The sequence below is a fragment of the Tamandua tetradactyla genome, chromosome 5 (assembly GCF_023851605.1).
Source record: "Tamandua tetradactyla isolate mTamTet1 chromosome 5, mTamTet1.pri, whole genome shotgun sequence".
Taxonomy (NCBI): Eukaryota; Metazoa; Chordata; class Mammalia; order Pilosa; family Myrmecophagidae; genus Tamandua; species Tamandua tetradactyla.
This window is the reverse complement of record NC_135331.1, coordinates 20600011-20627846: the sequence shown is the minus strand read 5'-3', so window position 1 is coordinate 20627846 and position 27836 is coordinate 20600011. Positions and strand designations below refer to the sequence as shown.

The window sequence follows — 27836 nt, the reverse complement described above, 5'->3', positions numbered from 1 at the left end:
GTGGGGGTGGGGGTGGGGTGCGGCCGCGCCCCGGCCCGTGCCCGCCCCGGGGATTCGGGGTCTCTCTCGCCCGCGGGGACCCGGGAGCCGGGCGGGAGCAAGGTCCAGGCGCCGCCGCCTCCGCGGGCGCCGGGGCGCGCGGGCGAGCGCGGGGCTTTATGCGCGCAGGGCGGCGGGGGGAGGAGCCGGCAGGTCGGCCCCCGGCGGGCCCTCCCCTCGGCCGTCCCCGCCCGCCCGCCCGAGCGGGGTCGGGGGAGGGGGCAGCATGGCCTGTCCGTCCGGCCCCCTTCGCCGCGCTCCTCATCTGCCCCGCGCCGAGCGCCGCCGCCGCCGCCGCCGCCGCTCCGCTGCCCGCGCCGCCCGCGGCTCCCGATGGAGACTGACGCGCCCCAGCCCGGCCTCGCCTCCCCGGACTCGCCGCACGACCCCTGGTACGGCCCGGCCCGGCCCGGCCCGGCCTGCCCGGCCCGCGCCCGCCCCGGCCCCGCCAACATGGCCGATCCGGGTCGGGCCGGGCCTCCCTGGGGCCCGAGCCCGCGCCCCCTGCGCCCTGGCGCCCGGCGCTCACGCGGGCCCTTTGTGTCTCTCCTCCTCCCGCAGCAAGATGTTCATCGGGGGACTCAGTTGGCAGACTACGCAGGGTGAGCGAGCCCGGGAGCGCCCACCGGCCCGGCAGGGCATCCCGAACCCCCCCCCCACCCCGGCGCCCCGGAACCGGACAGCCCAGCCCGACCCTGCGCCCTGCTGACCCCGGGCGCCCCCGCGCCCTCTTTCGCGCCCCGCCCGGGGACCCCGAGAGCGCAGGGCCGTCTGCGTGCACGACACGGCCCAGCGGGTGGAGCGGAGCAGATGAGGGGTTCAGGGGCCATCGTGGGGGTGGGCCGGGCCCCCGGGACCCGCCGGCGGCAGCGCCAACTCCGCTCGCACCTGCGGCTCAAACTTTTGTGAGGCGGCTCCCGGAGCGGCGGGAACCCGGCCGGAGCCGTCCCCCCTCCAGCCCAGCTCGGCCCTCGGCTTCCCGGGGCCCCGGTGGACGCCAGGAGGCTCCACGGGAGCCGGGCGAGGGCAGGGGCGGGAGGTGGTGGAGAGCGCGCGGGCAGCTTGGCGCGGGGGCGGTCGGGCCGCGCCGGGGTCACCGGGGGCAAAGGACGGGGGAGGTGGGGGGGGGGAGGGCGCTGGGCCCGGGCTGGTCCGAAGGCGGGTGTGTGGTTACAGAAGGGCTGCGCGAATACTTCGGCCAGTTCGGGGAGGTGAAGGAGTGTCTGGTGATGCGGGACCCCCTGACCAAGAGATCCAGGTGAGCCCCTCACCCCCTCCTTCTGCGCCGGGCTCGCCCCCCTCCACCAGCCACTCACTGCCTTGTAACCATCTGCCTCTCCCTCACCACGGCGCGCAGGGGTTTCGGCTTCGTCACTTTCATGGACCAGGCGGGGGTGGATAAAGTGCTGGCGCAATCGCGGCACGAGCTCGACTCCAAAACAGTGAGTGGCCCTCGGGGCTTGGGGGTCCTTGGGGAGAGGGAGGCTGCCGGAGGAGAGGGTCAGGGCTCTCCCCAGGGGGACAGTTGGAAGGGATCCTTGAGGAAGGAGGGACTTTACGGAACAGGAGGGTTGCCGGCCTCTGAAACTTTGTCGCTAGAGTTGAGGGGACAGGGAGGCGAAAAATCTCACAGCCTGCGACGCGATGTTACCCCCCACACACACCCACACACGCACATACACACTCTTATCCCCAGTACTGGTGAAGGAAGAGGCAGCTCCTGTCCGACCCTGTAAATCTTACCTTGGAGCTTGGGGTGGGGCTAGGTCCCTCCTTTAGCCCAGATTGGGTGACTCAGGGCTGTAGTTGACCCATCCGGTGGCTTCTCTCCAACTCTAATAGTATTTGGCCCTGCACCACCACCCCATTCCAAACCAGTGGCAAGGCATCCCTGAATCCCCTTGCTTCTTCCCCTCACTTTCAGTCAATGAGCTTTGTGTGGGAGACACTCATCTGCTTTGCCCAGGAAGGGGATGTGTGAGCAGGGTGCTAGCTTGCCGGGACGCAGCCCTCATGGACCCCTTCTGAGGACTAGACCTCAGGGAGAAGCTGCTTGTTTGGCATCCAAACTCCTGGAACATTTTGTGGTTGTCCCACTGCTCCCTGGTGTCTTGGGCCCTGCAGGGGGCGCTGGTCGAGGCCCACTGGAGGGAAGAGGGGAAAGAAGAGAGTCAGAGGAGGGGTTACTGCTGTGATGAGGATGTCTGGCTGCCAGGGAAAGGGTACAGTCTGCTCTCCTCTCTCCACACTCCCCCGGCTCCCCCCCACCGCCGGGCCTCCATGCTTGGGTCACCGGCTCCTGTTTACCTGCAACAATAGCTGGTTGTGCCCAAGAATTTGTTAAATTACCGCCTGTCCCCTGCTCCTGTTATCTCTGCCCAGTGGCTCCCACTCCTGCTCCCAGTAATGAGTAAATGAGGCCAGGATTCAACTTCGCCGGCCCTGAAAGGACCTTCCTGGCGCAGCCTGAGTGACCCAAGCTGGGAATGGAGAGACAGTGGCCTATTGTTTTGGGTGATTATCTGTCATCAAGCTGCCTGTTCCTCTACCATCCCCTGTCCTCAGAATGCACTGATGGCTTCTGCAGTGCTCAGGAAGCTGAGGTTTAGGGGCTGGAGCAGGGGGTCAGAGGAGTGGAAGACTGATAAAGGGGAAGACTGAGAAGGGAGAAAGGAGGGCGAGGTGGGCTTCCTTAGAAGATTCGAAAAGGGGATAAGGGCTTTGTCTGCATTTGGCCTCCTCTGGCCTGGGGAAGGGGGCGGGAGGGAGGCTTACTGCGGGAGTCTATTTTGGGTTCTGACTTTCACCTTTTATTTACTTGTTGAGTTTATTTATGTTGCCAGCTGTGAGTCAGAGTGGAGGTGGGGTGTTTCAGGGATCCGGTGCCTGTGGGTCTTGGGTACCATCTCTACTGGAGCACCCCATCCAGGGTTCTATGCGAGGGGGCTGGGGGGGGGGTGTCTGTTTGATGTTACTTCTGGGAGAAATAGGATGAAAACGTTCGGAGAGGTCCAAAATCACAATTTCGGTCAGGGAGAAGTGGGCAGCTGTGATTTTCTCTGGAGCCTGTTTGGACTTTCAGGGAGAGGAGAAATTGTCCCGGCATGGATTTTGGAGGTTCCCTCTCTGTGTGTGGATTCCAACGGGGGAGCATGTACGAGGCAAGTTTGTGCCTTTCAGGCAGGGAATGGAGCCAGAACCAGTTCCCTAGATCGAGGCTGAGTTTTGAACAGAAGGAACTTTGGGAAAAGATAGATCCTCCATGCGATTGGCTGGTGAACTCCCAGATGATGTCCACCCATGTGGGTAGCAAGTAACTCTGGAATAACCCAGCCTCACTGGTCCCACTTTGAAAACAGTGTCTTATTTATGCTCTGAGTTTTACTGCATGTCAGTAGGGTATCGTAGTACTCAGGGGTATCCAAAACCAACAGCAACAAGGATTCTCTAAAGTAAACTCTTCTCCTGTTCCCAGGAGCCAGGCGCGTCTGGATTTTCCCCTCTGGTTGTTCACAGCCAGGGCAAAGGTGGCCTGCTGGTAATAGCACCTTTGTTTGTGCAGCGAAGGGCAGTTCACAAAGGGCTGCTTTCACCGGTGTTATCTCATATGCTTCCCCACAGCTGCCCCTGGGAAAAGCAAGTGTATTTGTTCCCATTTTACAGATGAGGGAACTGAGGCCCAAATGGGTCAAGCGAGGTACCAAGATCACAGGCTTGGCAAGGGGTCTGGTGTCTCTGACTCCAAGTCCCATGCCCTTTCACATCACCAAGCCTAGCTGCATTATCAGGAGCTGTTTGCTTGCAGCGTCATGGAAGGCTATTCGATGTGGGTAGTATTTGGAAACAGAATGGAATCTATTCCTGGTGGCTATGAATTCTTATCTTGCAGCCTCTTTAAAGCCAAAGAGTATTTCCATTTGCAAGGCTTCCTAAGTCTGAATTGCATGCCTCACCTAGGCAGGTACCTATGTGAAGTCAGATGGGAGGACGCCCCATATACCTGGTCCTTTAAGGAATAAGCCTTTGCTTACATTTTTCTGAGCTCTTGCTGTGAGCCGGATGCCACAGAAAGTGCTTTGTTTGCAATTTTTTTCTTTTTTCAAATAATCCCTCTTGACGCAGATGTTTTTATTTGTCCATTTTGCAGGTGAGCTTAGACCTGAGGCTCAGAGAGGTTAAGTCACTTGCTCAAGGTCTCTCCGTTAGGAAATAGTACGGTTGGGATTCAAATCCAGGCAGTCTGATTCTGGCGCGGAAATGCTTAACCATGACCCTTTCCCACGAGAGGCCATTGTGGTCTCACGGCAGGTCCTGTCAGCTCTGTGTCCTGGGAGAGAGGTCCTCAGGGTTGAAGGCTGTGTGACCTGAAGCGTGATGGCCAAGGCCCCTCCCACCTCTCCATTCTCTTTCAGATCGACCCCAAGGTGGCCTTTCCCCGGCGAGCACAGCCTAAGGTAGGTGTGTCTGTGTCTGGGAGGGGCTCCGTTACCGTGGGCAACTCAGGGCAGTGATTTTCCCAGCATTCCCTTCTGTGGAAAATGCTGCTGGAAGCCCTATTTGGAATATTTTTGGAATGATCTGGAGTGGGAAGATAGGGATTCTTGATGTCCTTGTTCTCTAAATTGGGGGGAGGGGGCTGTGCATTGTTGGGATAAGGAGGGACCCCCTTAGGACATTCGTTGTCCTGTATTTGAAGCCTGTACAGTTTGGATCCTGTGTCTAATTCTGAACCCATAGATAACAGCCTCTGTGTCCAGTAGCTCTGGGGTCCAAACTCAGGACAGACTTACCCCCAGAGACTGAATTAGAGTAAGGCCGGGAGCTACCTCCGATGCCACCAGCCCTGCCCCTGTCACCCTCCTAGCTCTGGGCATGAGGAAGAGGAAGGACTCTAGGAGGCTGGCACTGAACCTCACCTTTCACCAGGCCCTGGATACCCCATCACCTGTTATGTTTCAGCTCAGGTGGCTTTGGCTGCCCTCCCAGATGCTCTGGTGAATTTTTCTGGGAAGAGGGGCAGGGTAATACAGAAAATGGGTTTCTGTGCAGTAGAGCTACATAACATTCAGAACTTTGGGTTGAGGTTCGGGATCCTAAGATTCTATTCCAGGCCTCAGGGGCAGCCAGCCAGACCTTAATTTTTATGTGGTTAAACCCGGGGGGTGGGAGGGAAGGCTGATTACACTACAGGAAACCAGGACCCCAGCGTTTACTGACTTGTCGTGTGTCCCAGGACTAGGTCCCTCTCCAGGAGACCTCGGTTTCCCTCTTTGTAAAGGATTTGGTGGGAGCTTTGTTGCCTTAAGATTCTGAGCCACTACTGCCACAGGGAAAGGAGAGGGACAAGTTTTAGGAGACAGGAAAGGGGCATCTCTGGAAGGGGTCCAGCAGTGGACCTGAAAGCAATTATGGAACAGGTATTCCAAGGAAGCCGCACCAGGGAGCACATGCTCGGAACTGGGTTAATTCCATTAAGCAGTTTGGTGACAGAAGGTGCTTTAGTGTTAGGATGGGGTTGGGAATTGCCGCGGATTAGCCATGCGCTCCTGGAGTAATTAGAACCATGTGTTCTTCCTAAAACAGGGCTGGGGCCACGGGGCTGCCAGAGGTTTGGCTGGGAGAAGGTTGATGAGGAAAATGTTGGTGTGGAGTTGAGAGAGACCCTGTATGGGTTTTGGTCTCTCCCAGGGGTCTTCGGGTTAGCCTGTGGGTCTGGGTCACTGATGCCCCTTCCCCAGACTAGTCTTTAAGGAAGGCATTTTCTGGACACAGACCCCAGGGAGGGTGGCAAATTCGAGCCAGCCGGGACGTGGGGTGCACAGCTGCCCATGACAGGCCTAAAGGGAGGGGGTCTGAGGGGGAACTTGGGGGGGGGTTCCTTTTAAGAGCTGGGGCCACAGAGAGCTTGTCAGCTGGCGTCCTGGCAGGGGAACTCGAGCCCCTGCTGGTGGTGGTAGGCCAGAGGACTCAGATGCCCACTCTCTCATTCCCTCCCCCTAACAGATGGTGACTCGAACGAAGAAGATCTTTGTGGGGGGGCTGTCGGTAAACACCACAGTGGAGGATGTGAAGCAATATTTTGAGCAGTTTGGAAAGGTTGGTCTAAGCTGGGGGCTGTTTGCTGGGGGTGCTCCCTGGGGCTGAGCAAGCCCTGGAGAGTTGGTCGGCAGCAAGCAGGGTCCAGCTAGTCATTTCAAGTCCTGCAAAAGATGAAAAGGGTGGGGTGGGTCCTTCTGGGGGTGAGGCCAGGCCAACCTACTGTCCGGGCTCCCTGCTTGTCTATGGGCCTCAGACTCTGGACACATCCCTGGGAGAGGAAGTCACACACTAGCTGTCCTGTTGTCGCCCTTCACCTGTGTTTTTCTCTCTTGCTTATCTTCATTATCCCTAGGGAGGCTGTGCTCCTGTAGCCAGCTCATTCCAGTCACCCCCTGGCCTCCTGGGAGTTTGCACCTGTCCAGGCCACAGGCAGTTGCACCTTCCCCCACCCTTCCTGGTGAGGATGATAAGGAGGCAATAAATATGACTCCCAGTTGCACCCTACCTACACAGGTGGGGCCTTGGAGTAGGGGCTGGGGGTGGCATTGGCCCCTGAGCTAAAGGGGAACTGAAGTGAGCACCGCAAATTCCGAATCAGGCCCAGGATTGACTCAGCTTTAATTCTGGGCCACTTAGGTGATGAAGACGTAGAATGTGTGAAACCAGATGACAGGGTATCCCCAGAAAGGTGAGCAGTATGAACTTCCAGGACCCATGGGAGAAAGCAGAGAGGCCCAAGTTAGAAGTCTGAGAATGAAAGGAAACTTCTTGACTTCAGGCTGGGGTCCCTCGTCTCTCTAATGTGAGAGGTGCTAAGAGGCTGGGTCTCTCCTTTCCCACCAAGGCATTTTCAGTTCCCGGTCAGGAAGACGGCAAAGGGGAGCAGGGCTTGGGCAGTGGGATGTGAGCAGGGTTCTAGATGGTTTCCCTGTCTCCTGTCTTTAGGGTAGAAGGGGAGGGGATGGGGGTCCCCCTGGCTGGCCAGCAGATGCTTGGGTGCTTCGGGGGCGTGGGGACCAGGGTGCAGGACGCAGGGCAGGCCGGGGCCGGGCCTGGGCCCCAGAGGGAAGGCGGCTCTTGGGAAGCAGCAGGCCCCGCTCGGCTCCGGCGGGGTGTCTTTGTGTCTGAGCGCCGAGCATTAGAGCTCGCACTAATCTGATCCAGCAGCTGTGATTGGAGGCCGCCTGCCCCCGGGGCCGGCGTTGCCAAGGCAACCGGGCCCCAGGAGAAGCCGTCAGCGGCCGCGTCTTTTGTTCGGGCCTAAATCGGCGTTGGCATGTGAAACCGGCCCGGGGAGGCCAGGGGGAACTGGAGAATAGACTGCCAGGGAGCAAGGGGGACAGCCGGGAATGCCAAGGGCCCCGCGGCGGGACCCCCCTCCCCAACCCTCGCCCGGATCGAGGGGCCGCCGTTGAGGAGGGGAACAATGGTCAGCCGCCATGGCTGCCACTCAGGCTTAGCCACTGCCGAACTTGGCGGCTCCCACTGGTCAGCAGGCCTGGGCCGCCTCCCCTCCCCCGCCACCCGAGCCCCCCTGCCCCGGGTTCCCATGGAGACCAAAGCCTATTAAGGACACTGGGCGGCGAGCCTCCCTCCCCTCAGCTGGCCTCAGGGAGGGGATACGGTAGGGGAACCCTGGACCCCAGACCACTTTCCTCACGCCCCTGCCCTGGCCTCAGCCTCGCCATCCCAAGGCCCAGGTTGAAGGTCTCAGGGGCGAGGGACAGTGGAATTGGAAGGCTGTGGGGAGGAAGGCCGGCAGGTCGGCGTATGTGGGCTGAATCACTTTGTGGGTCAGGCAGGAACTCACACCAGCAGCATTAGGCAGGAGGACGTGGCTGGTGCGTCCCTGCGCCCATTTGTTCATTCACTCATTCAGCAAATGGTTATCGGGCACCTCTTACCTGTCAAGGTGCTCCCTGGCAGGGTGGTCATTTACATAAGCGCTGCCCTTGCAGAACCTGTAAAGCCAGCGTTTTTTGGCTGCTCTTAGCTTGGCCACTATCCCCCACGTGACTACTGGCAAGTATCTCCATAATAAAAGTAATAATATTGGCCACTGTTTATTGCGTGCTTACTACATCCCCAGAACTGTGAGTTAAGAGCATTACATGCTCTACCTCATTTAACTCCTCCCTATGAGGTAGACACTTATGTCCAGTTTACAGATAAGAGACTGAAGTCATTGAGACCTAAACCCACTTGCCCAAGGTTACCCAACCTGCAAATGGAGGATCCAGGACTCCAACTCAGAGCTGTCCTACTCAAAGCCTGTGCTTTTTACACAAACCTCCTTTCCTGATTTCTGTTTTCCATCAGTAAAGTGAAGAGGAGAGGAAGATGTGCTGAGCCTGGAATGTCTACCCAGTATGGACTATCTAGTTGATTTGGGGTCAGAATGGATCTGTAGGGATAGGGGTGAGGCTGGCCCTCTGCTGCAAGTTCCTGGAAGAGGAAGCCCCTTGGAGAGAGACATGTCATTTCCTTCTGTGATTCTCCAGGGACCCAGCTGCCTCCTGACTCAGTGGGGTCCTGGTTCTCCCAGTGGGAGCTGGAGGCTGAGTGAAGTGTGGTGCCTGAGTTCAAGTTCTTCCCTTTCTACTTTAATGAGGCAGGGAAGCCCTCTTATAGAGCAGACAGGACCTGGAAAGAGAAGGAAGAGAGTGGAGGAAGAAGAGTCTGTGCCCCATGGTCCCAGAAAGCTTTCCTTTATCCTTTGGGTGCTTTAGACCTTCGTTTAACTCCAAGGGATATCTGACATCGGTGGAAGAATTAAGCAGGCAAGGAGGAGGCACCCATGTGAAGGCAGAGAAGCAGGTGGGACTGCGAGAGAGAAGTTGAGGTCTTTAACTGTGAGATCTTCCACCGTCTGTATGTTCAAGGGGATGCCTTGAGGCAGTAGCAGGGAGGAAACACCAGGGTCCAAGAGAGGGTGGCTAAGGTAGATCCTCCCCCTTTCTTGGCCCCTTTCTCCTCCCCCATTTAGTGGGAGGCAAGCAGCCCAGGCGCTGAACTCGACTTGCTTTAATTACAGCCTCTAGCACAAGGAAACCTCAATTAGAGGAAAAGATCTGTGTTGGGAGAGGAGAGTTGAGCCTGGCTGGAGCGGCTGCTGTCTGCCTGGCCTTTTGCTTCCCATCTCTCATATCCTGTTCCCATTGTTCCTCCTTTAACACCTGTTCTGTACCTCCTTCTCCCTAGTTTGGTCTAGGACTTGCTGTGTGACCTTGGGCAAGCGACATTACCTCTCTGAGCTCATTTCCTTTATCTACAAATTGGAGTTCTTACCATGCAGGGAATGTCGGGAGAATATGTTTGTAAAGCATCTGAGGCAAAGTGCCAGGCACATGTAGGAGCTTAATGAATGGAGGCTGGTCCATTGAGAAGCTGGTGGTTGAATGCAGGGCACCCTGGCATCCAGTGGGGTGGCCGAAGGATGGCTCCTGAGCAGGGAGCAGGCTTAGGGTAAAGCCTGGACTGGACTCAAAGGGAGTGGGTGTGGGAGCCACTGCCCCTGAGTTGCGACAGGGTCCCCTTGCATCTGGTGGCTCCTCCATGGAAGGCTCTGTTTCAGGTAGATGATGCCATGCTGATGTTTGACAAAACCACCAACCGGCACAGAGGTGAGTATGGCCCCTTCCCCCTTCCAGGCTGGGCCCGGGGGCCAGTGGTCAGCCAGGGGGCTGCAGGTCACAGCTGCCCTTTCATCTTGCCTCCTGACATCCTATCCCTGAGGATCTGCATGCTCTCCCGGGCCTGGCCTTACAGAAGGCTTTTGTCCCGCCCGTTTCCTGTGCTAGAAACTTGCCGAGTTGCAGACATCCGAGAGGAGCAGAGGAGCTGCCCCCCTTCCCCCTCAATTGAGCCTTCCACCCCCCACGCCCAGCCCAGTATCCACCCTCTTCTGGTGTCTGCGGGGGCTTTACCTTGTCCCTAGTCACCAGAATTTAGTGCAGACTGCCCTAGGGTCAGGCTGACTCCATAGCCCCAGGCAGTCTGCTCTACCCCCTCCCCTTGTCCCTGAACCTGGGAGCTTCTGGGCCACAGTGTGTGCCCTGCCAGGTTGTTTTCCTCCCAAGGGCCTTGCCTTCTGAAAAATCCCATTCCAGTCCCTGGGGCACACCCAGAGGAGGCGGGGTTGTTGCTTCAGTTGCTTCAGGGCTTTGGGACTTTTAGCCTTTTCTGGAAGTGGGGCATGTGCTGTGTGTGTTTGTTTATATTTGTGCGTGCAAGGGTGTTGGTGTCTGAATATCTGTGTTTATCTGGTGTATCAGGCTAACCGTGCACATGTTGGGGGGACTCTGAGCATCAAGTGTGTGTGTGATGTGTACATAACTTGGGGTGTGTCTGTGTGCTTACATGCCATGTGTATCTTTATACACATGCATGTTTGGGTGTGTACACCCTTGTGCCTGTTTTTAAGAAGTGTTTGTGTGTGTTCTTTCTTCCCTCTTTGGAAAGCACCTGAGAAAGAGAAAAAGACATGTTGGGATAATTCTCATCACAGCTCTGCCACTTTCAATCTTGCTTTGTGACCTTGGGCAAGTCACTTCACTTTGCTGAGCCTTGGTTTTCTCTGCCTCAGTGGATAGTTGCAAGGCTTCCAGACTGTTTGCAGAAATCTTTCATTAACTCTCCAAGAGACAAGTGGTGGTATGATGTGGGGCTGGGTTTTGACCACGAACCCTGGTTCTGAGCCTGCCTCTGCCCCTTGTCCTCTCTCTAGGTTTCGGGTTTGTCACATTTGAGAGTGAGGACATTGTGGAGAAAGTGTGCGAAATCCACTTCCATGAAATCAACAACAAAATGGTGAGTTGGGATTGTCTTAGGGTGGAGGGACAGAGGGGGACTGGGGTGGTGGGGGTAGGGGGTGGTGTGTGCCCAGGCTGAGCCAGCAGTGAAGCTTGGAGGTTCTGGAGCTGGGCAGAGTCCTCATAGGCAGAGGGGCAGAGCCTGTTGCTCCACCCCCTGGAAATCTGCAGAAGGAGGCAGTGTCACATTGTGGTTAAAAAGCCTGGTTTGTGGAGTCTGAGAGACACCGGTTAAAATCCTGGCTCCATTGCTTACAGGTCTAGTCACTGGGTTGATGACGTATCCTCTCTGGGCCTCAGTTTTCTCATCTGTAAAATGGGGGTGCACTGCTGTCATATGGTTAATGTAAGCGTTGGATGAAATAGTGCAAGCCAAGCTGTTTATGTCGGGCATAACACATAGTGAGGCTCCATCAGTGGTAGCTGTGAAATTACTAACAAAGGGACCTTCCAAAGGAGGGAGGGACTGACTGCCAGGTTTCCTTGCAGGTGGAATGTAAGAAAGCTCAGCCCAAAGAGGTGATGTCGCCGACGGGCTCGGCCCGGGGAAGGTCCCGAGTCATGCCCTACGGGATGGATGCCTTCATGCTGGGCATCGGCATGCTGGGTACGTGCCAGGCCCGCGCCAGCAGCTCCTTCCTGCCCGGAACCACTCCCGGGGTTGCTTTTGGGGTCCATGTGGGCACCACATCTCCTCTGTGGTCTGCCCTCCCATCTGAGTCACTGGGCAGGAGCGAGGACAAGGGATCTCAGGTCTGGCGGGGCCGACCCAAGTGGGGTGGTTTGGTTGGGGTGTGCTGCCCTCTGCTGATGACCAGAAGAATGGTTCCGCTGCTCCATCTTTCATGATCCTTCCATCCATTCTCTTGTCCATTCTTCCATCCATCCATTCAGCAAATATTTATTGAGCAACTACTGTATGCAAGGCACAGTGCCAGGAACTACAACAATGACTTTTCTTGGAGCTTTATCATCTGGTGGGGAAGACAAATAAGTAAGAAGATAAATAGATTTAGGATGGAGAAGTGTAGGGTGTCAAGGTAGCACAGAAGAAAAGGCTGACTCAGACGTGGGGAAGTCAGAAAAGAAGTTAGATTTCAACTGAGTCTGTGGGATGATTAGGAGCCAGGGCAGGGGAAAAGTGTTCCAGGAAGGAGGAACAACATTTGCAAAGGCTCAGTGGCCTTTGAGAAGGCAAGAAGAAGGCTGCCCCTTCTTATTCACTCAACTGGTATTTATTGAGTACTTCTGAGTGGCCCTTGTGGGGTTCACCATCAAGACACAGGAGTAAATGAGTAATGCCACCACAGAGTGATTGGACGCTATGGGAGGCTTAAGGGGGCACCTGAGCAATCAGGTGAAGGCTCCCTGGAGCAGGTGAAGCCTGTGATGATCAGATATTGATTCCACATTCATTACTTTGGCCCAGGACCAAGGATGACAAACCTGAGCTTGACCCCTAGGAAGTTTATGGATTCCCTGGGGACAAAGATCTCTTATACCAGGTGTGGGGGAGGGGAGTCAGCACTTGGATCATAGGAAAGGTGGGGGAGGAGAGTACCCTCCATGGGCACAATCTTCTCTTGATGCTTTTTTTAAAAAAAATTTTTCTCTAAAAATAATTTTAAACTTTCCGAAGAGTTGCAAAACTAAAATAGTATAAAGGGCATTCATATATACTCTTTACCTTGATTCACCTGTTAAGAATTTTCCCCATTGGCTTGATCATTTTTTCTCTCTGTGTGTGTTTATATATGTGTATGTGTGAGCAACTGCACGCAAACACACACATGGGCACACAGTTGTGACCTTTCCTGAACCATCCGAGGGTCAGTCACACACCTTTTACCCCTAAATACTTCGTGTACATTTCCTAAGATGAGGGATTTTTTTTCAATGTAATCATAGGACAGTTATCAACTTTATAAATTTATATTGGTATAATTTTTAATCGAATCTGCCTATTTTCCAATTTTAGCAATTGACCTAATAACGTGTTTTATAGCATATTTTTGCCCTTCAGCACAAGATCCAGGTTGGTTTCATATCTTCCATTTAGTGTGTCTTTAGCTTCCTCTGATCTGGAATGTTGAGGAAGTTTCCTTTTTTGAGATGATTCATGAGCAGGTTTCACCCTCATTTAAAAGGTGAAAAAAAGAAAACCTTTAAAAAGTAGCAAGAATGGTGGATGGCAGTGATGGTAGCACAACACTGTGAATATAATTAACAGTACTGAAATATATATATATATAAATATCTGAATGTGGTTATAAGGGGAAATATTAGGTTGTATATATGAGCTTAGAATAAAAAAAATTTAAATCTATGAAACTGCCCAACATAAACAGTTAGCCCTATATTAAACCATAGACTATTGTTAATAGTACAGTTATAAAAATGTGCTTTTATCAATTGTAACAAATATTCTACATCCATGCAAGGTGTTCAGAATAGGTGGTATATGGCGATCCTGTATTTTATGCATGATCTGTAAACCCACAACTTTTCTAATTAAAAAAAAGAAGAAGAATGGTGATCAAGAGTCTTGGAGCCAGTGAAAGCTGAATTTAAATCCCAACAAACTGATTTTTCTTTCAACTCTGCAATTATTTATTAAATGCACACTAAATAGCAGGCACCATGCTGGTTCCAGAGATACCTAAATAAGAGACAGGGCAGGCAGAAAATAAGCACTCAAAGGAATCAGGAGATAAATTCAGGCAGTGATCATCAGCGCCATGAAGGGAAGGACCAGGAGAAGTGAGAGATTGTAACTAACTGGAGGACGGATTCCTGTGAGCAGACCTCTCTGAGCAGATGACATTTGAGCCAAGACCTACACAATGAGAAGGACCCAGCTGTGCCAAAAGCTGGGGGACGAGCATTCTAGGCAGGGGGGCAGGAGCATTCCAGGCAGGAGGGGACGAGTGTTCGAGGCAGAGGGGACAGCAAGAGCCAAGGCCCTGGGGTAGGAATGAGCCTGATGAATTTGAGGGACCGCAAGGAGGCCAGTGGAACTGAGCAGGAGATGAGGGCAGAGAGGAAGGCAAGGAGCCAGAGTGTGAAGGGTTTCCATATGCCATCATCAGAGGTTTGGTTTCTTCTCAGCCAAAAAGCATCACCTTTCTGAGCCTCAGTTTCCCTGTCTGTAAAACAGGGCTCCCAGGTTTCCAATGAGGTTTGATGAGATGATAAAATGTGTGCTATGCTAATACAGGACTTGGCACGTGGAAGGAATATGAGTGTGGCTGACATTTTCTTGCTTCAGGGTGGAGAGGGGGAATGAGTGGCTCAGACCCTTCTCCAGGGAGCTGGGGCCAAGCCCTAGGTGAGGCATCTGACATGGACCCTTTGCCCTCACCAGGTTACCCAGGTTTCCAAGCCACAACCTACGCCAGCCGGAGTTACACAGGCCTTGCCCCTGGCTACACCTATCAGTTTCCCGGTAAGTCCTGCTTTGTCCCCCTGTTGCCAGCATGTCCCCAGTTCCCAGGCAGTCTGACTTCCTCAGGGCGGTGTCTGGGGTGCATGGCCGGGGCTCTGCCTGCTGGAAGCTTGGAAGGAAGGGCATGTCTGAGGAAGGAGCAGCTCCCCCCGCCCCAGACACCTCCCACCCCCCTCCCTAGGAGCTGGGCTCCCAGTGTGGCACTGCATGGCCCTGCTCTCTCCTAGGTCGGTCTCTGCCTGCCTCCTACCTTTCTCTCCCCCCTACCCCAATCTGGGGTTGCCACTTCCACCAAAAAGGGCATCGGGCTTGTGGTGGGGGGACCTTCCCGAGGGCTGACATGGAACGTGTGTTTATGGCCACGTTTACAATGATCAAGTGCCAGGCTAAGTTCTTTCAAGGCCAGATAAGACCTTTTAAGACCCAAAATGCAGGGGGGGAGGGGAAATGTTTTAACACCAGGATCACTACCTCCATTTGTAATTCAAAATAAAAATAATACTAGACTTTAAAATAAAATGTCAGGGAGCCCAACAAAGTTCTGAACTTTCCTATAATGCCTGTTCAATGTTGTTTTCTTTGAAATATCAAATATAAAAATTTTGCAAGCCTTTTTTTGGGGAGGTCTGTGTATTATTTCTTGGAAGGGGGCTCAGAGCAGTTGTCTCATCTGTGTCTTGGGCCCCTGCTTTTGTATACAATGGAATATTTAATCTCATCATAGCCTCATGGAGGAGACCATTTTAAACCTCATTTTGTAGATGAGGAAACAGGCTCAAAGAGAAAAAATGTCCTGATAAGGAGACTCAGCTAAGAAGTGGCAGGGCTGGGAAAGGAACCTGAGCCTAGGGCCATGGCTCCCCACAGAAAAAGAAGAGAAGGATTCTGGGAGATGTTTTTGGTGCGACTCTAAGCGTTTTAAGAGCGAAGGGGACTGGCTCTAGCATTGACCCATGCCCTGGGTATAGGTGGCAACCCTGCCCACTATACTCTCTCTCTCCTCTCTGTGTCTCCTCCCTCTCCCCGGACTGCTGGGGACCATGTGCTCCCCCCTCCCCAGCTCCTGGGTCCTGTGCATGGCCTGTCTCCCCACCCCATGTCCCTGTGGGTGCATCCGTCCTCCCTGGGCCATGCCCAAGGGGCCTCCCGTGCTTCCTCCTAAGCTGTTTTACGTTTCATTTTAGAATTCCGTGTAGAGCGGACCCCTCTCCCGAGCGCCCCAGTCCTCCCCGAGCTTACAGGTCAGTTGCTCGGATTTCGTACACCTCACAGGCCACATGGGGAGAAAGAGAAGGGACCTAGGGCCCTTCCCAGGGAAGGCTGGCCGGGACCGTTTTTTTCTCCTGCCCGGCAGCCCTCCTCTGTAGCTCTGTGGTCCCTAAGGATGGGACCTCGGGCCAGGCCCAGCAGATAGAGGTGAAATCACTTATTCATCTACCTGGCAAATATTTATCTAGAGTCTCCAGCGTGCCAGGTAGTGTGCTAGGCTTGGGGATCCAGTGTGCAAGCCAGGGTCTCCAAGTCAGAGCAAAGCGGGCCAAGTGTAGACTTCAGAAAACTGGAGCAGACGTGCGCCAGCTCAGGTCCCACTGACCCTTGCCAAGAGGGGAGGCAGACCCGATGTTCTCAGAGCTCATTCTTCAAGAGAAGCCAGTAACCCGGCTCTTGCTTTAATATGAAATGTTCAATTATTTTTCTATGTTGGCAACGACTTCCAGAATTTAAAAAATCTGAGCAGGCTGAATCCAGCCCCAGGGCTGCCCATTTGCAACCTCTGGGCATGTGGGCCAAAGGTGCCCGGCCATCTGGTGCCATTTCTCCAGCTGGAACTTTCACGTGTGCCAAATGGAGCCGGGAGCAAGGCAGAGTCCGAGGGGAGGGTACATGGGCAGATGAGGCAGACTGCAAGGGGCTTCTCTGTTTACGATCTGCTTCTCCCCCCACCCCACTCTCAGACTCTCAGCCCCCAACCTGGTGGCCTGTGGAGGATGTGAGCATGTATGTTTTGCCTTAGATGAGATCTTCCTTCCAAGGGGGGGTCAGGGTTTCTCTTCCCCAAAAATTGAGGTAGGGAGAAAAGAAACAGGGTAAAGAAGAAGGGGTGCAGAGTCCTGGAGGTGGAGGCGATAAGAAACTTCACCTTGAACAGAGTGAGAGTTTGACCAGCTAATGGGGGTGAGACTGGGGAGTCCTTTCTACTCTTTCAATAAATATGTGTTGAGGACATACTGGTGTGTGGGACACCTTGCCAGGTCCTGGAGAAGAAAATAGAACCAACCACTGTTCTCAGAGAACTTGCCGCCTGGAGAGAGACACCTACATAACAATACAAATGAGTATTTCTTTACAGTTGTGAAAAGCACCTGCTCAGGTTGGCTGCTCTGACTTTGCTCTGGGGAAATGTCTAAATGGGCAAAAAATAAAACCAGACCTCATAGCCCAGCCCCTACCCTTGAAGAACTGAGGAAAGAAATGTCCCCCCTCCAGATATCTTGGGCCTTGGCAGGGGAGGGAGGGAGTTCGAGACTCAGCAATTCTTGGGCAGTCACAACTTTCCTCCTGCCTTCAGGAAACTTGGGTGTTTCCTTCCACTCATATATTCAACAACTGTTTGCTGAGCAACTCTGCACCAGATGCTGTCGTGGGTTCTGGAAATCACAGAAATGATTGAGGTGGACAAGGTCCCTTGGACCTGATATATAGAGGAGAGAGAAATCAATAAACAAGTTAACAAACAAGTAAATAAGATGCTTTCAGAGGGTGAGAGGTTTCATGGGGAAAATAAAACAGAGAGATGTGCTAGGGCTTTACGGTTGGAGCCGGGGCTGCCTCAGCTAGGATGATCAAGGAAGGCTTCTCAGAGGAGGTGGTTTCTGAATGAGAAGGAGCTGGTTGTATGAAGATCTTAGGAAAGCCTCCTCGAGGGTGCAGGGACCATATGGTCTTAGATTATAAACTCCCAGCCCAAGGGCCATAGGCCTTGCCATGGAATTTCAGGGGCCTTTTCTGGTGTCTCTAGCCCCCCGTCCAGTTCCGCTTCAGGGGTGGGAGACTGGAGTTCCGGTGAGGGTTTGTCTGATGCAACTTTGAAGTCCCCTCGTCTGGGCAGAGGCTGCAGTGGCAGAGCCAGGCAGTAGAGGGCGCTCACCTCTCAGTAGCCTGGAAAAGGAGTTCCAGGCTCAAGCCAGGGGGTGGATTTAAACAAAAGTCCCTGCCTGTAAGTCCTTCAGCAGATGTTTATTAAACACCTACTGTGTACAAGACAAGGTCTTTGTCTCTGAAGAGGGGATCACAGAAAAGGGGAGTTTGGGGAGGGAGTGGTCATTTCTGGCAGGGTGATCAGGGAGGCCCCGAGACGGGGACCTTACTGAAGGTGCGCTTGCAGAAGGAGAGAGGGCAGGAGGCGCAGGGATGCAGAAGTTGCTAAGCAAAGTCCTGCCTCAGCCTGGTCCCTTGGGGAGCTCTAGAGTATGGATCGTACCCACCTGGAGGCAAGGGGCCTTATTGTACCTCCGTGTCAGTCAATCATGGGCTGCAGCCGCTGGGGTACCTCCCTAGCACCTCTGGGCAAAGCGACCCCTGTTTGCCAAGAGCGCTGTCTGGAGAAGGGGTAAGCTCTGAGCAACAGTGGCAACGGCTCAGAGGTGGGCGCGCCTCTGGGTGGGAATCAGGGCAGGGCAGCCCCCTTGCTGTGAGGCAAGCCCCACCCCCACCCCCCAAGAGCCTCCGATTGTTGGTGTGTGCCCAGCGAGTGCACGGGAGACCCAGGCTAAGCGGCTGCTGGGCGGGCTCCTCTCTCCGAGCTTTCTCCATCCATTCCGTGGGTCAGGGCCAGGATGCTGGCCCAAGGTAGCTCTTTCTACCTTTCTTCCTCTGGGGCTGTACTGATCCCTCTGAGCTGGGGTACGGCCGGAGGGGCTCTGCCCAGAGAATAGGGGCCTCCTTCTTCCACCTCTCCCCACCTCCAGCCACACTGAAGTGCCCCTCCCTTCCCTTTCAGCCATTCCTCTCACTGCCTATGGACCAATGGCGGCGGCGGCGGCAGCGGCAGCTGTGGTTCGAGGGACAGGTGAGGCTCATGCGCTGCAGGAAGCGAGGGAGAGGGGTGCAGGGAGAGGAGGGGAATCGGCCACTCAAGTGTTACCTAAGCACCCAATATGTGCCGGCATTTGGGGATCCAGCTAGGAACAGGCTGGCGAGGTCTCTGCCCTCCAGAGTTTACAGGCTGGGGTGGGCGCCAGGTATTTGAAAAGCTGTCATACAGGAGAATGGTGGGTAGAGGGGCAGAGGAGCCCACGGCAGGGGCTTCTGGGGAAGGCTGCCAGAAGCAAGGGCCTCTTAACTCCAGAGTTGGAGGTGAGAGCCTGAGGAACTCTGAGGCCATGTGGGAGGAGGGAGGGCGGGCAGGAGGAGGCAAGAGAAACCATGTACTGGGAGGACATAGACCAGGCTCTAGAAAATGCACTGTAGCTGCAGGGTGGGGAAGGGGTCGAAGGGGCTCAAGAGGGGAGACTGGGAGAGCAGTAAGGAGACAAGAGACAGTGGGGGCCTGGGCCAGGGGTGGATGCCTAGGACTTGCTGGGAGGTGGGTGGGGTGGGTGGGGTGGCTGAGAGGGGTGCCGCGTGGCAGCAGTGGGCGCCGGGGCTATCACCATCTTCTTTCTGGGTTGCTAGGCTCTCACCCCTGGACGATGGCTCCCCCTCCAGGTTCGACTCCCAGCCGCACTGGGGGCTTCCTGGGCACCACCAGCCCGGGCCCCATGGCCGAGCTCTACGGGGCGGCCAACCAGGACTCGGGGGTCAGCAGTTACATCAGCGCCGCCAGCCCCGCCCCCAGCACCGGCTTTGGCCACAGCCTTGGGGTGAGTGGCTGCACCTGGCGGCCTCCCCCCGACCCTGAGAGCCCCCAGATTTGGGGGAAAGAGAGACTTTGCCTGTCTGTAGGTGCTGACATAGGGAGAAGATTGATGGGTGGAGAGAGAGAGCGTCCCCAAGAGGGGAGAGTGGGCCACCTAATGGCCATCCTTTGTGTGCCAGGCATCAGGTGGGTACTGAGGATTCCACGTGGATGAGACACACCATCTTTGCCCACTTGGAGGGTAGATCCTAGCTGAGGGGTCCTCTTCCTCCAACTAGGGCACTCATATGCAGACTGCCAGGCCCTACCCTGGAGAACCTTTTACTAGGTCTGTAGTGAAGGCAGTGTGGGCAGGGCTAGAGAAGGGTCTGTTCTCACCTCGGCTTTCCTGAGGGGGAGAGAGGGGACCCCTGAGGTTTCTCTAGGGAATCCAGGAGTCAAATTATTTTCTTTCTAGGGCCCCTTGATCGCCACAGCTTTCACCAATGGCTACCACTGAAGCAGGGGACAGTGGCAGGAGGTGAGGAGGCAAGGAGGGGCCTCTGGGTAGGGGTGGTTCTCGGGAAGCTGGTACTGGATGGTCCAGTCTGGGACATGGACCCAGTCCCTGCCCTTGTGGAACCCACAGTCCAATGGGGGAGCCAGATCGATATACCCAAGATTGTCAGTAAACACGTGAAAAGATCCTCAACCTGCTCCATTAAAAAAAAGTGTAAATTCAAACAATAGGACAGCTCATTTCACCTATCAAGTTGGCAATGACTTTTTTTTTTTGTTTTTTTTTTCTACATGGGCAGGCACCGGGAATCGAACCCGGGTCCTCGGGCATGGCAGGCAAGCATTCTTACCTGCTGAGCCACTGTGGCCCACCCTGGCAATGACTTTTTAAAATTGATAATGCCCAGTGTTGATGAGGGTGTAGGGAAAACAGCATGTAAATTGGAGAGCAAATTAGCTCGATAATTTGCGGCCTCGTGGTATGCATCCAGAAACAAGCATGCCCATTGACCCAACAATTCCACCTCTAGACATTTATTTTAAAAAAACCCTTAAATAACCGAAATGACCATCAAAAGAAGAGTGGTTATGGGGTGGTGCAACCATGGCTCAGTGGCAGAATTCTCACCCACCTGCCATGCCAGAGGCCTGGATTCAATTCCCAGAGCCTGCCTATGCAAAAAAAAAAAGAGAGAGAGAGAGAGCGGTTAAATAAATCAGGGTGTGTGCATGCAATGGAATATTACACAGCTATTAAAATAGAATATAGTTGATCTAGATATAGACATATTGTGCATACTCAAAAAATGGGGTGTGATGAGGGTTGCGAAAGGACTTTGTGAACCTGTCACATTTCGGTCATACGTTCGTTCATTTGCACAATTACTGGGCACTATTCCAGGGAAGAGGGGGTGAACATATCAGCCATATGCCTTTCTCTCATTTTATAGACAAGAATCAAAAGAATGAAAGAGACCACTTCAGATAGCCTGTGTGTTGGGGTGTGTGTGTCTTGCTTAGATATGGGGTTCCAAGAAGGCATCTCCCAGAAGCTGACATTGGAATAAATCCAGGCATTGAAAACCTGGGGAACGGCGGTGGCTCAGTGGTAGAGTTCTCACCTGCCATGCCGGAGGCTCGGGTTGGATTCCCAGAGCCTGCCCATGCAAAAAAAAAATTTCTGGGGAAAGGGCTTTCAAAACAGGGAAAAGCAAACGCAAAGGCAGTGAGCACTGCTCTTCTAGCAGGGAACTAGGGACAACGTGCGCGTGAGGACTCGAGTATGCTGGGGGCTTCCGAGGGAGGCCAGGTAGGGCCAGGGCGACACCCCCATAACATCCCCGCTGTGTTCCCAGAGCCCCAACCTGCAGTCGACTGAGGACCACGAGTGAGCCAGCCGAGGGGCGGGGACACCTCAGCCGCAGTCGCCACCCTCTGCCCCCCCGCAGCGACTCAGAGCCCGCTACTGCCTGCCCCCAACTCCCTGGGCCCCCGCCCTGGCCCTGCTGCCCCCTGCCATCGTCTCGCCCCCCTACTAACCTCCCCTTCTTCCGCCCTTGTCCCATGCCCCCCACCTTCCCACGCCCACTTTTATTTATTTTTGAATTAGCCGGTTGTCCCCTCCCTGGTTCTCCCCCTCTTGGGTCTGTGCCCCTCCCTCCCTGCTGCACCCCCATAGGATCCCCCAAGAAGGCTTTTGTATTTGTGCATAGCTAGAGTGGGCGGAGGGAGCCTGCAGAGGCTGCAGCCCCAACCCTGATTTTTTAATTCTGATTTCCCCTCCTTTTCTTTCCTTTTTTTTTTTTTTTTAAGAGAAACCCTTTTAAAAGTATCTCTAGGTTTGTGAATGTGAAGCCCCAGGCCGCAGGGGGCAAGGGGCCAGGTGCCCCCCACCAGCTGAGATCAAAGTGTCCTCCTGGAGAAGAGGGCAGGGTGGTATAGGCCAGGCGGGGCCCCTGGAACCATCCCCGTCCTGTATCATATGTAAATACTGTGAGGCGAAGCCCCCACCCTTCTCTCAGACCTCCTGGGGGTGAGGGCGTCGTCTCCCCCCCCCCCCAGCGAGGGTCTCCCGCCCCTCCCCGCCCCTCGGGTTTCTGTGCTCTCCTCAGACCCCGTTACTGTAAGCTTGCAGGCCCAGCCGTGGCCCGTTCTCTCAGGCCCTAGGGGTCCAGGCCTTGGGCCTGCTCACCCTGAAAACCCAGTGTCGGGGCGAGAGAAGAGAAGGGCTCAACTGGAGCCATTGCTGGAAAGAAATTAACTCTCCAAAGTCCTCCCCCGCCCCAGCCCCTTACCCAGGTTGGGCCTTCATGGCTTCTGCTCCAGGCCCCCCCATGCATGGGCATGGAGCGGCACTTTGGGGGAGGGATGGACCCCAGGGGAAAGCTAAGGGCTTCTCAGGGAACCCCCACATTCTCTCACTGAAGTTTCCCACCAGGATGGTCCATGGCCAGAGCCCCTTGGCAACTCCCACCCCAGAGCCCCCACTTCAAAGGAAAAAAGAGGCTCAGGGTCTGAAGCCCTGTGGGCTGTGGCAGGGCTGATGTGGCAGGGCTGAGGCCATCCGCTGCCCTCCCTGTTCTCTGTCCCCCTCCCCCAGGTCTGAGGCTGGGGGCCTAAGCTCCCCATCCCCCCTTCCACATCCCCAGCCCCAAACACCCCTTTGGAGAGTTAGTTGTCTGTGTGAGGTGCTTAAACCTATTAGCCCTGAGAACACAAAGCAATAATCTTTGTTACTGAGATGTCTGCGCGGCTGTTCGTTTTTGTTTTTGTTTTTGTTTTTTTTTAGTGTTTCCTAATAAAAGAGAAGCTGCATTTTATTGGTTTTTATTTTTGATTTTCTACACGTTTGAGCTGAGTTCTAAGGGACTTGGCCTTCTCCCTCTTCTCCCGTCCCCTTGCCCCTCTCCTCCCCCCACACTGGGCCCACAGGTGGACTCAGGGCCCAGGAATTCCGTTTTCTGATTTGTTTGGGGAGTTTTGTTTTGTTTTGTTTAAAAAAAAGACGTTACATGGTGTTTCAAAGCCAGCAAGTTACCACCCTCCGGTGTCTCTTCTCTCCACATCTGTAACTTCTTTTTCCGGGTTTTATTTTCAGTTTTAAATTCCTAATAAATTATTTGAAAACGGTGCTGGGCCTGTGAGTGTGTTGTGTCTCTGCGTGCGTTCAGGTTGAGGGGTCCCCAGAATGCCCCGTTTTCCTACCCGGACCCTCTCCCACCTTCCTCCTGGAATAGTTGGCGCTTTTCTCTCGACTCAGCTACTCTAACTTCTTGAACAGCTTCAAAGCTGCTGGCTTATCCCCTTCCTAACAAAGGGACCTTGAGCAAGTTGCCCAGTCTCCCTGAGCCTCAGTTTTCTCATCTGTCAAAAGGGAATGATAGCGGCAGTGATGAGGGTGGTTTAGGAACAGCTGGCAGGGTGAACATAAGGCTTCAGCAAGGGGCAAAGCACACAGGAGGTGCTTGGTATTAATAGCTGTTATTGACATCAGGGTCCCCAGGTGCTAAGAGGTGGGAGGTTGGACCTGAGTGGAGCAACAGCTGACGGTTCACAAAGTTACTTGACAAACGTTCCCCCAGCGTCTGTTGTGTGCCAGGTATGAATAGGCTGATCAACTCATCCTGATATGGCCGGGACTTTCCAGGGTTTGAAAACTGAAGGTTGTGCATCCTCGGAATCCCTCCATCCCAGGCAGACCAGGACAGTTGGTCACCCTAGCACTGATCTAGTTTGCAGGGAGGGTCAAGCTCAGTTCAGATAGGAAAGATAAGTAAGAATTAACTAGGCAATAAGGTGATGGAATGCTTCCAGGAGGAGGGACAGGCAGAACAAAAGTCTTGAGATAGGAAGAAGCATGGGCCTTTCAGCAAATTGCTGAACGAAGGCGGATGGAGGGCCCACTCCCAGCTGGAGAAGCAGAGTAGGGGATCAACCCGGCCCTCTAGGCCCTGTCAAGCTCTTAGTTCCTTACATAAGAACCACTGGGAAGGTGTGAAAGGTTTTCGGCAATGAGGCGATATGATATAATTGGATTTGCTTTGGAAAGATCATCAGGAAAGAAATGGGGAATAGATTCGAGGGAAGCCATCCTTGGAAGGAGGCAGGCTGAGGAGGCCCTTGCAAACATGTGGGTAAGAGTTAGCTGGGGCTTGGACCAGGGTGTTGGAGGTCTAGAGAAGGGTGTGCTTTGAGAGCTGGACTTAGGGACTGGATGTGGATGGGCAGAGATAGGAAAGGTTAGAGAGAGTGCCTGGGTTTCTGAAGACCTGGGCCTTGAAGGTCAGCTTCCTTCACGGCTGGGCTCAAATTAGGGATTATTCTCAGTTAAACTCAGATGCAACTGGAGATACAGTTTGCAAAGAGGAGATTCTGCATGGGAATCATCACCTTGGGGTCACCTTGGTCAAGTGTAACTCAGCCCAGTGGTACCCCAGGCTGTCTGGGCACTTCCTAATACACACACATGGAGCTCAGTGCTTTCTGTGCTTTATTGCATTAATCCTCCCAGCAGTGGGTATGGCAATGGCTGTCACCATCCCCATTCTAGAACTGGGGAAACAGAGGCTCAGCATTGGAGTGTCCCACCCAAAGTCACGCCTGATTAGAGGCCAACTTCAAAACTAGTTCCTCCAAAAGGCTAAGAGAGAATCTGTTGCTGATTTACATTTGCATTCGGCTAGGAGGCGTGCCTGCTGCAATGAATGACCTTTGACTTAATTGGCTGGTGCTTAGATGAGAGAGCTCAACGTAGCAGCTCAGCATACCTCATCTCAGCACTAGCAGCTCAGCCCAGACCTTTGGAGATGTAGAAAGAAATCACCCCAGGGAAAGGTGTTGGAACCCAGAGGCCTGGAGAGAAGGCCAGCAGAGACCACCCTGTGCCTTCCCACATAAGAAAGAACCTCAGTGGAAAGTTAGCTGCCTTTCCTCTGAAGAAGGAAAATAACAAAATAAATCCTCTTTTATTAAAAGCCAAAAAAAAAAAAAAAAGGCGAAGAGAAATGAGACAAAATAAAGTCTCAGTGGCTGAGAGATTTCAAACAGAGTTGAGAGGTTATCCTGGAGGTTATTCTTACTCATTATATAGATATCCCTTTTTAGTTTATGGTGTGTTGGAGTGTCTGGAGGGAAGTACCTGCAACTTTAGAGTCGAGTTCCAGTAGCCTTGATTCTTGAAAAAGACAGAAGACTGTATAACTAATTAGCTTTTACATTGTGACTGTGTGATTGCAAAAACCTTGTGTTTGATGCTCCTTTTATCTAGGGTATGGACAGATGAGTAAAAAAAAGAAAAGGATAAAAAATAAACCAGTAATAGGGAGAGATAAAGGGTAAAAATAGGGTAGACTGAAATATTGTGTGTCATTGAGAGGGAGGGGTAAGGGGTAGGGGATGTATGCCATCCTTTTTTTTTTTCTTTTCCTAGAGTGATGCAAATGTTTTAAAAAATCATCATGATGAAGAAAACACAACTATGTGATGATATCGTGGCTACTGATTTTATAATATAGTTGGACTGTATGTGTGGATATTTCTCAAAAAAATATTTAAAAAATAAACAGACATGAAAAAAAATAACTAGGTCCTCTGATCCCATAGTTACTCCATTTTTCTTTATTTTACTTCTTTCATGTAATATTTGATTCACATATAAGATGATATGTGCATTATGAAGCATAATAATATAATAAGCCCACGAGCACCCGCCCAATTGTAGTGGTCTCTAACCAAACCAATAGTTCTTAATAAACCATCGGAATCACCTAGGAAATGTAAAAATATGAAAAGCACAGATTCCAGAGCCTTACCCCAGACCCGCACCCATGGCCCAGCAATCTGTATTACTCTTGACATCTCCCAGAAGAGTCTAATGATCACTCAGGTTTGGGCACCACTGGCCACACTTCTCTGGAGGGATGGGGGAAGTAGCAGATGCTGCTAAAAGGCTGCGTGAAAATGTGGAGGCTGAGGGTCGTAGTTTTGGGTGCGGGACTTTGGTGTACTGCCTCAATTTACTCATTGATGACAGCATTTGATTATGGGTTAATCTGTGTGAAGCTCGGGGTCTTTCCTGGCATAGCACTTAAGGGATGCTGCGTTATTATTATTATTTCTTTTTATTACTATTCAAGAGAGCTCTGGACTAAAAGGCTGGCATACCTACGTTCGAATCCTATCTCCACCACTTTCTGGCTGTGTGACTTTAGGCAAGCTACTTAAACTCTCTGAACCTCAGACTCTTCATCTGTGAAATGGGGATGATAGCAACCATGTGAGCAATAACAGCTACGACAGAAGATTATCGTTAGGCTGAAAGACAATGTACGTTCAGCCCTTAACACCATGTCAAGAAACGCAGAAGTGCTCAGCAAATGTCAGCTGTTTTTCAGCATTTCTTGGAAGCGGTAATCTTGCCCTTCAGGGGGCGGGCAGGCTTGACCTTGTCAGAGTGTGGGTGCGCCGTCACCTGAAGGCACCAAGAAGCTATCCTTAGCTGTTCTTTCCACTGGAGAGTGTGTTTTTCCCAGGCTAGGAGGGGCTGAGTGCACACACCTGTGCATGGATCTGGGCCAGCACAACGTCATGGTACAGAATATAAGGCCTTGGGGGGCTACCCGGACACCTGCGGGGGCCATTCCTCTACCATCTCTGTGACCTGGGTGCCCGGGTTGGACTGTCACGTGGACACACCTCCATCCAGTTGGAGGGGGTTGCAGGAGCAACCTCTCTCCCCAGCCAGGTGTTTTGCCTAATCCCTGGCACGTGGGAATTTTCCCAGCCTGCCTTAATGGACAACCTCCACCTGTCCAGGGGTGGTGAGGAGGTGGGGGAAGGGACTTGGTTGGGGGGGGCACTCAACCTCCTCCTGGCTTCGAGGGACTTTCAGTGCCCCCCCCCCACTCCCAGCGATTTCCTCCCCTGAGGTAGTGATGTGGTATCATAAGCACAGATCTGACTCCCATCTTGGTCCTGCTATGTGACATTGGGGCAGTCACTTAACCTCCCTGAGCTTCAATTATTTCCATGTAAAAGGGAGCTTATGTCAAAGGGTTATACCAGGTTCTTAGCATGGTACCTGGTATCAAATTAGCATTCAGTAGATGCTAGTCGTTCACTATTAGCTGCAGAAGGCTTCATAGTACCTGTTCCTCCTCCCTTAAAATATCCCCAACATCCACCTAGAATCCCCCCAGGCCCAAATCTAGGCACACTGCTTGTTCCTCTGTCTCATTCTGACCCCAAAGAATGCAGATAAGAGGGACTTAACTTTGTCGTTAGCTGAAACTTCCTTTTTCTTAGGCAGCCGCCACCCATTCTGGGGCCAAAGAAGAACCATTCAGTTTGATTGCTATGGAGTCCGGAGCTAACCTGGGATAGTTTAACCTGGGATAAACTACCTCAGCTCCCTTGGGGCCAGCACTGAGGCAGACTCCATGACATCTAGTCCAGTGTTGTTCGATAGAACTTTCTGGAATGAGGGAAACCTTCTCTATCTACGCTTGTCCAATTTGGTAGCCACAAGCCACCTCTGGCTATTGAAATCTCAAGGTGTGGCTAGTGTGACTGAGAAACTGAATTTTAAATTTTATTTAATTTTAATGAATTTAAATAGCCACATGTGGCCAATGAGTATTGTATTAGCACAGGTCTGGAAACCTCAGACAAGTACCAAGAAAGGGGTGGCATGAAACAAACCTCGGTTAAATGGAGGCAGAGATGGGTCCAAACAAATAAACTGCCCTTCCTCTATGGGCCTCTTTTCTTTTTTTTTTTTTTTTTGGCATGCGCAGGCACTGGGAATCGAACCCAGGTCTCCGGCATGGCAGGCAAGAACTCTGCTTGCTGAGCCACTGCGGTCTGGGTCTCTTTTTAAATGTTTTGTTTTGCATCTTATTGGCTAGAGGAACTTCCCTGGGGCCCCCAAACTTGGCATGAGACAGGGAAGTCCTCCTTGATAGCCCTGGAACAACGTCAATGGAGAAAACTCAGAAAACTGGAATCTTGGAGTGTGTGAGCAGAAGCCACGGAGTTAGAATTAGGCCACGGCATGACCTCGCCAGGGTGGAAGGAGATGGTTCCGTAGAAAAAGGCAGTTGTGGGGTTTAAGTCCCAGCTGTCTATTTCCAACTCTACCCTAAGCTGA

The 27836-nt window shown here is 53.2% G+C and overlaps 1 protein-coding gene across 9 annotated transcripts; it reads left to right on the top strand.

Moving 5' to 3' along the window:
* The first annotated feature begins 344 nt into the window (after nt 1-344).
* MSI1 (musashi RNA binding protein 1) lies at nt 345-22814 on the top strand. 9 transcript variants are annotated; one of them, XM_077160009.1, is made up of 16 exons: nt 345-431; nt 601-641; nt 1216-1297; nt 1397-1481; nt 4452-4493; nt 6043-6135; nt 6431-6535; nt 9653-9701; nt 10805-10887; nt 11379-11496; nt 14254-14334; nt 15519-15575; nt 18335-18403; nt 19042-19196; nt 19650-19712; nt 21046-22814. In XM_077160009.1, the coding sequence occupies exons 1-15, from the start codon at nt 373-375 to the stop codon at nt 19689-19691; spliced, it is 1161 nt and encodes a 386-aa protein (XP_077016124.1). In that variant the 5' UTR covers nt 345-372; the 3' UTR covers nt 19692-19712; nt 21046-22814. The 9 variants fall into 9 exon arrangements, with proteins under 9 accessions (XP_077016124.1, XP_077016123.1, XP_077016128.1 ...); XM_077160008.1 differs by having other exon boundaries at nt 19009-19196; XM_077160013.1 differs by lacking the exon at nt 6431-6535.
* The last annotated feature ends 5022 nt before the right edge of the window (nt 22815-27836 follow it).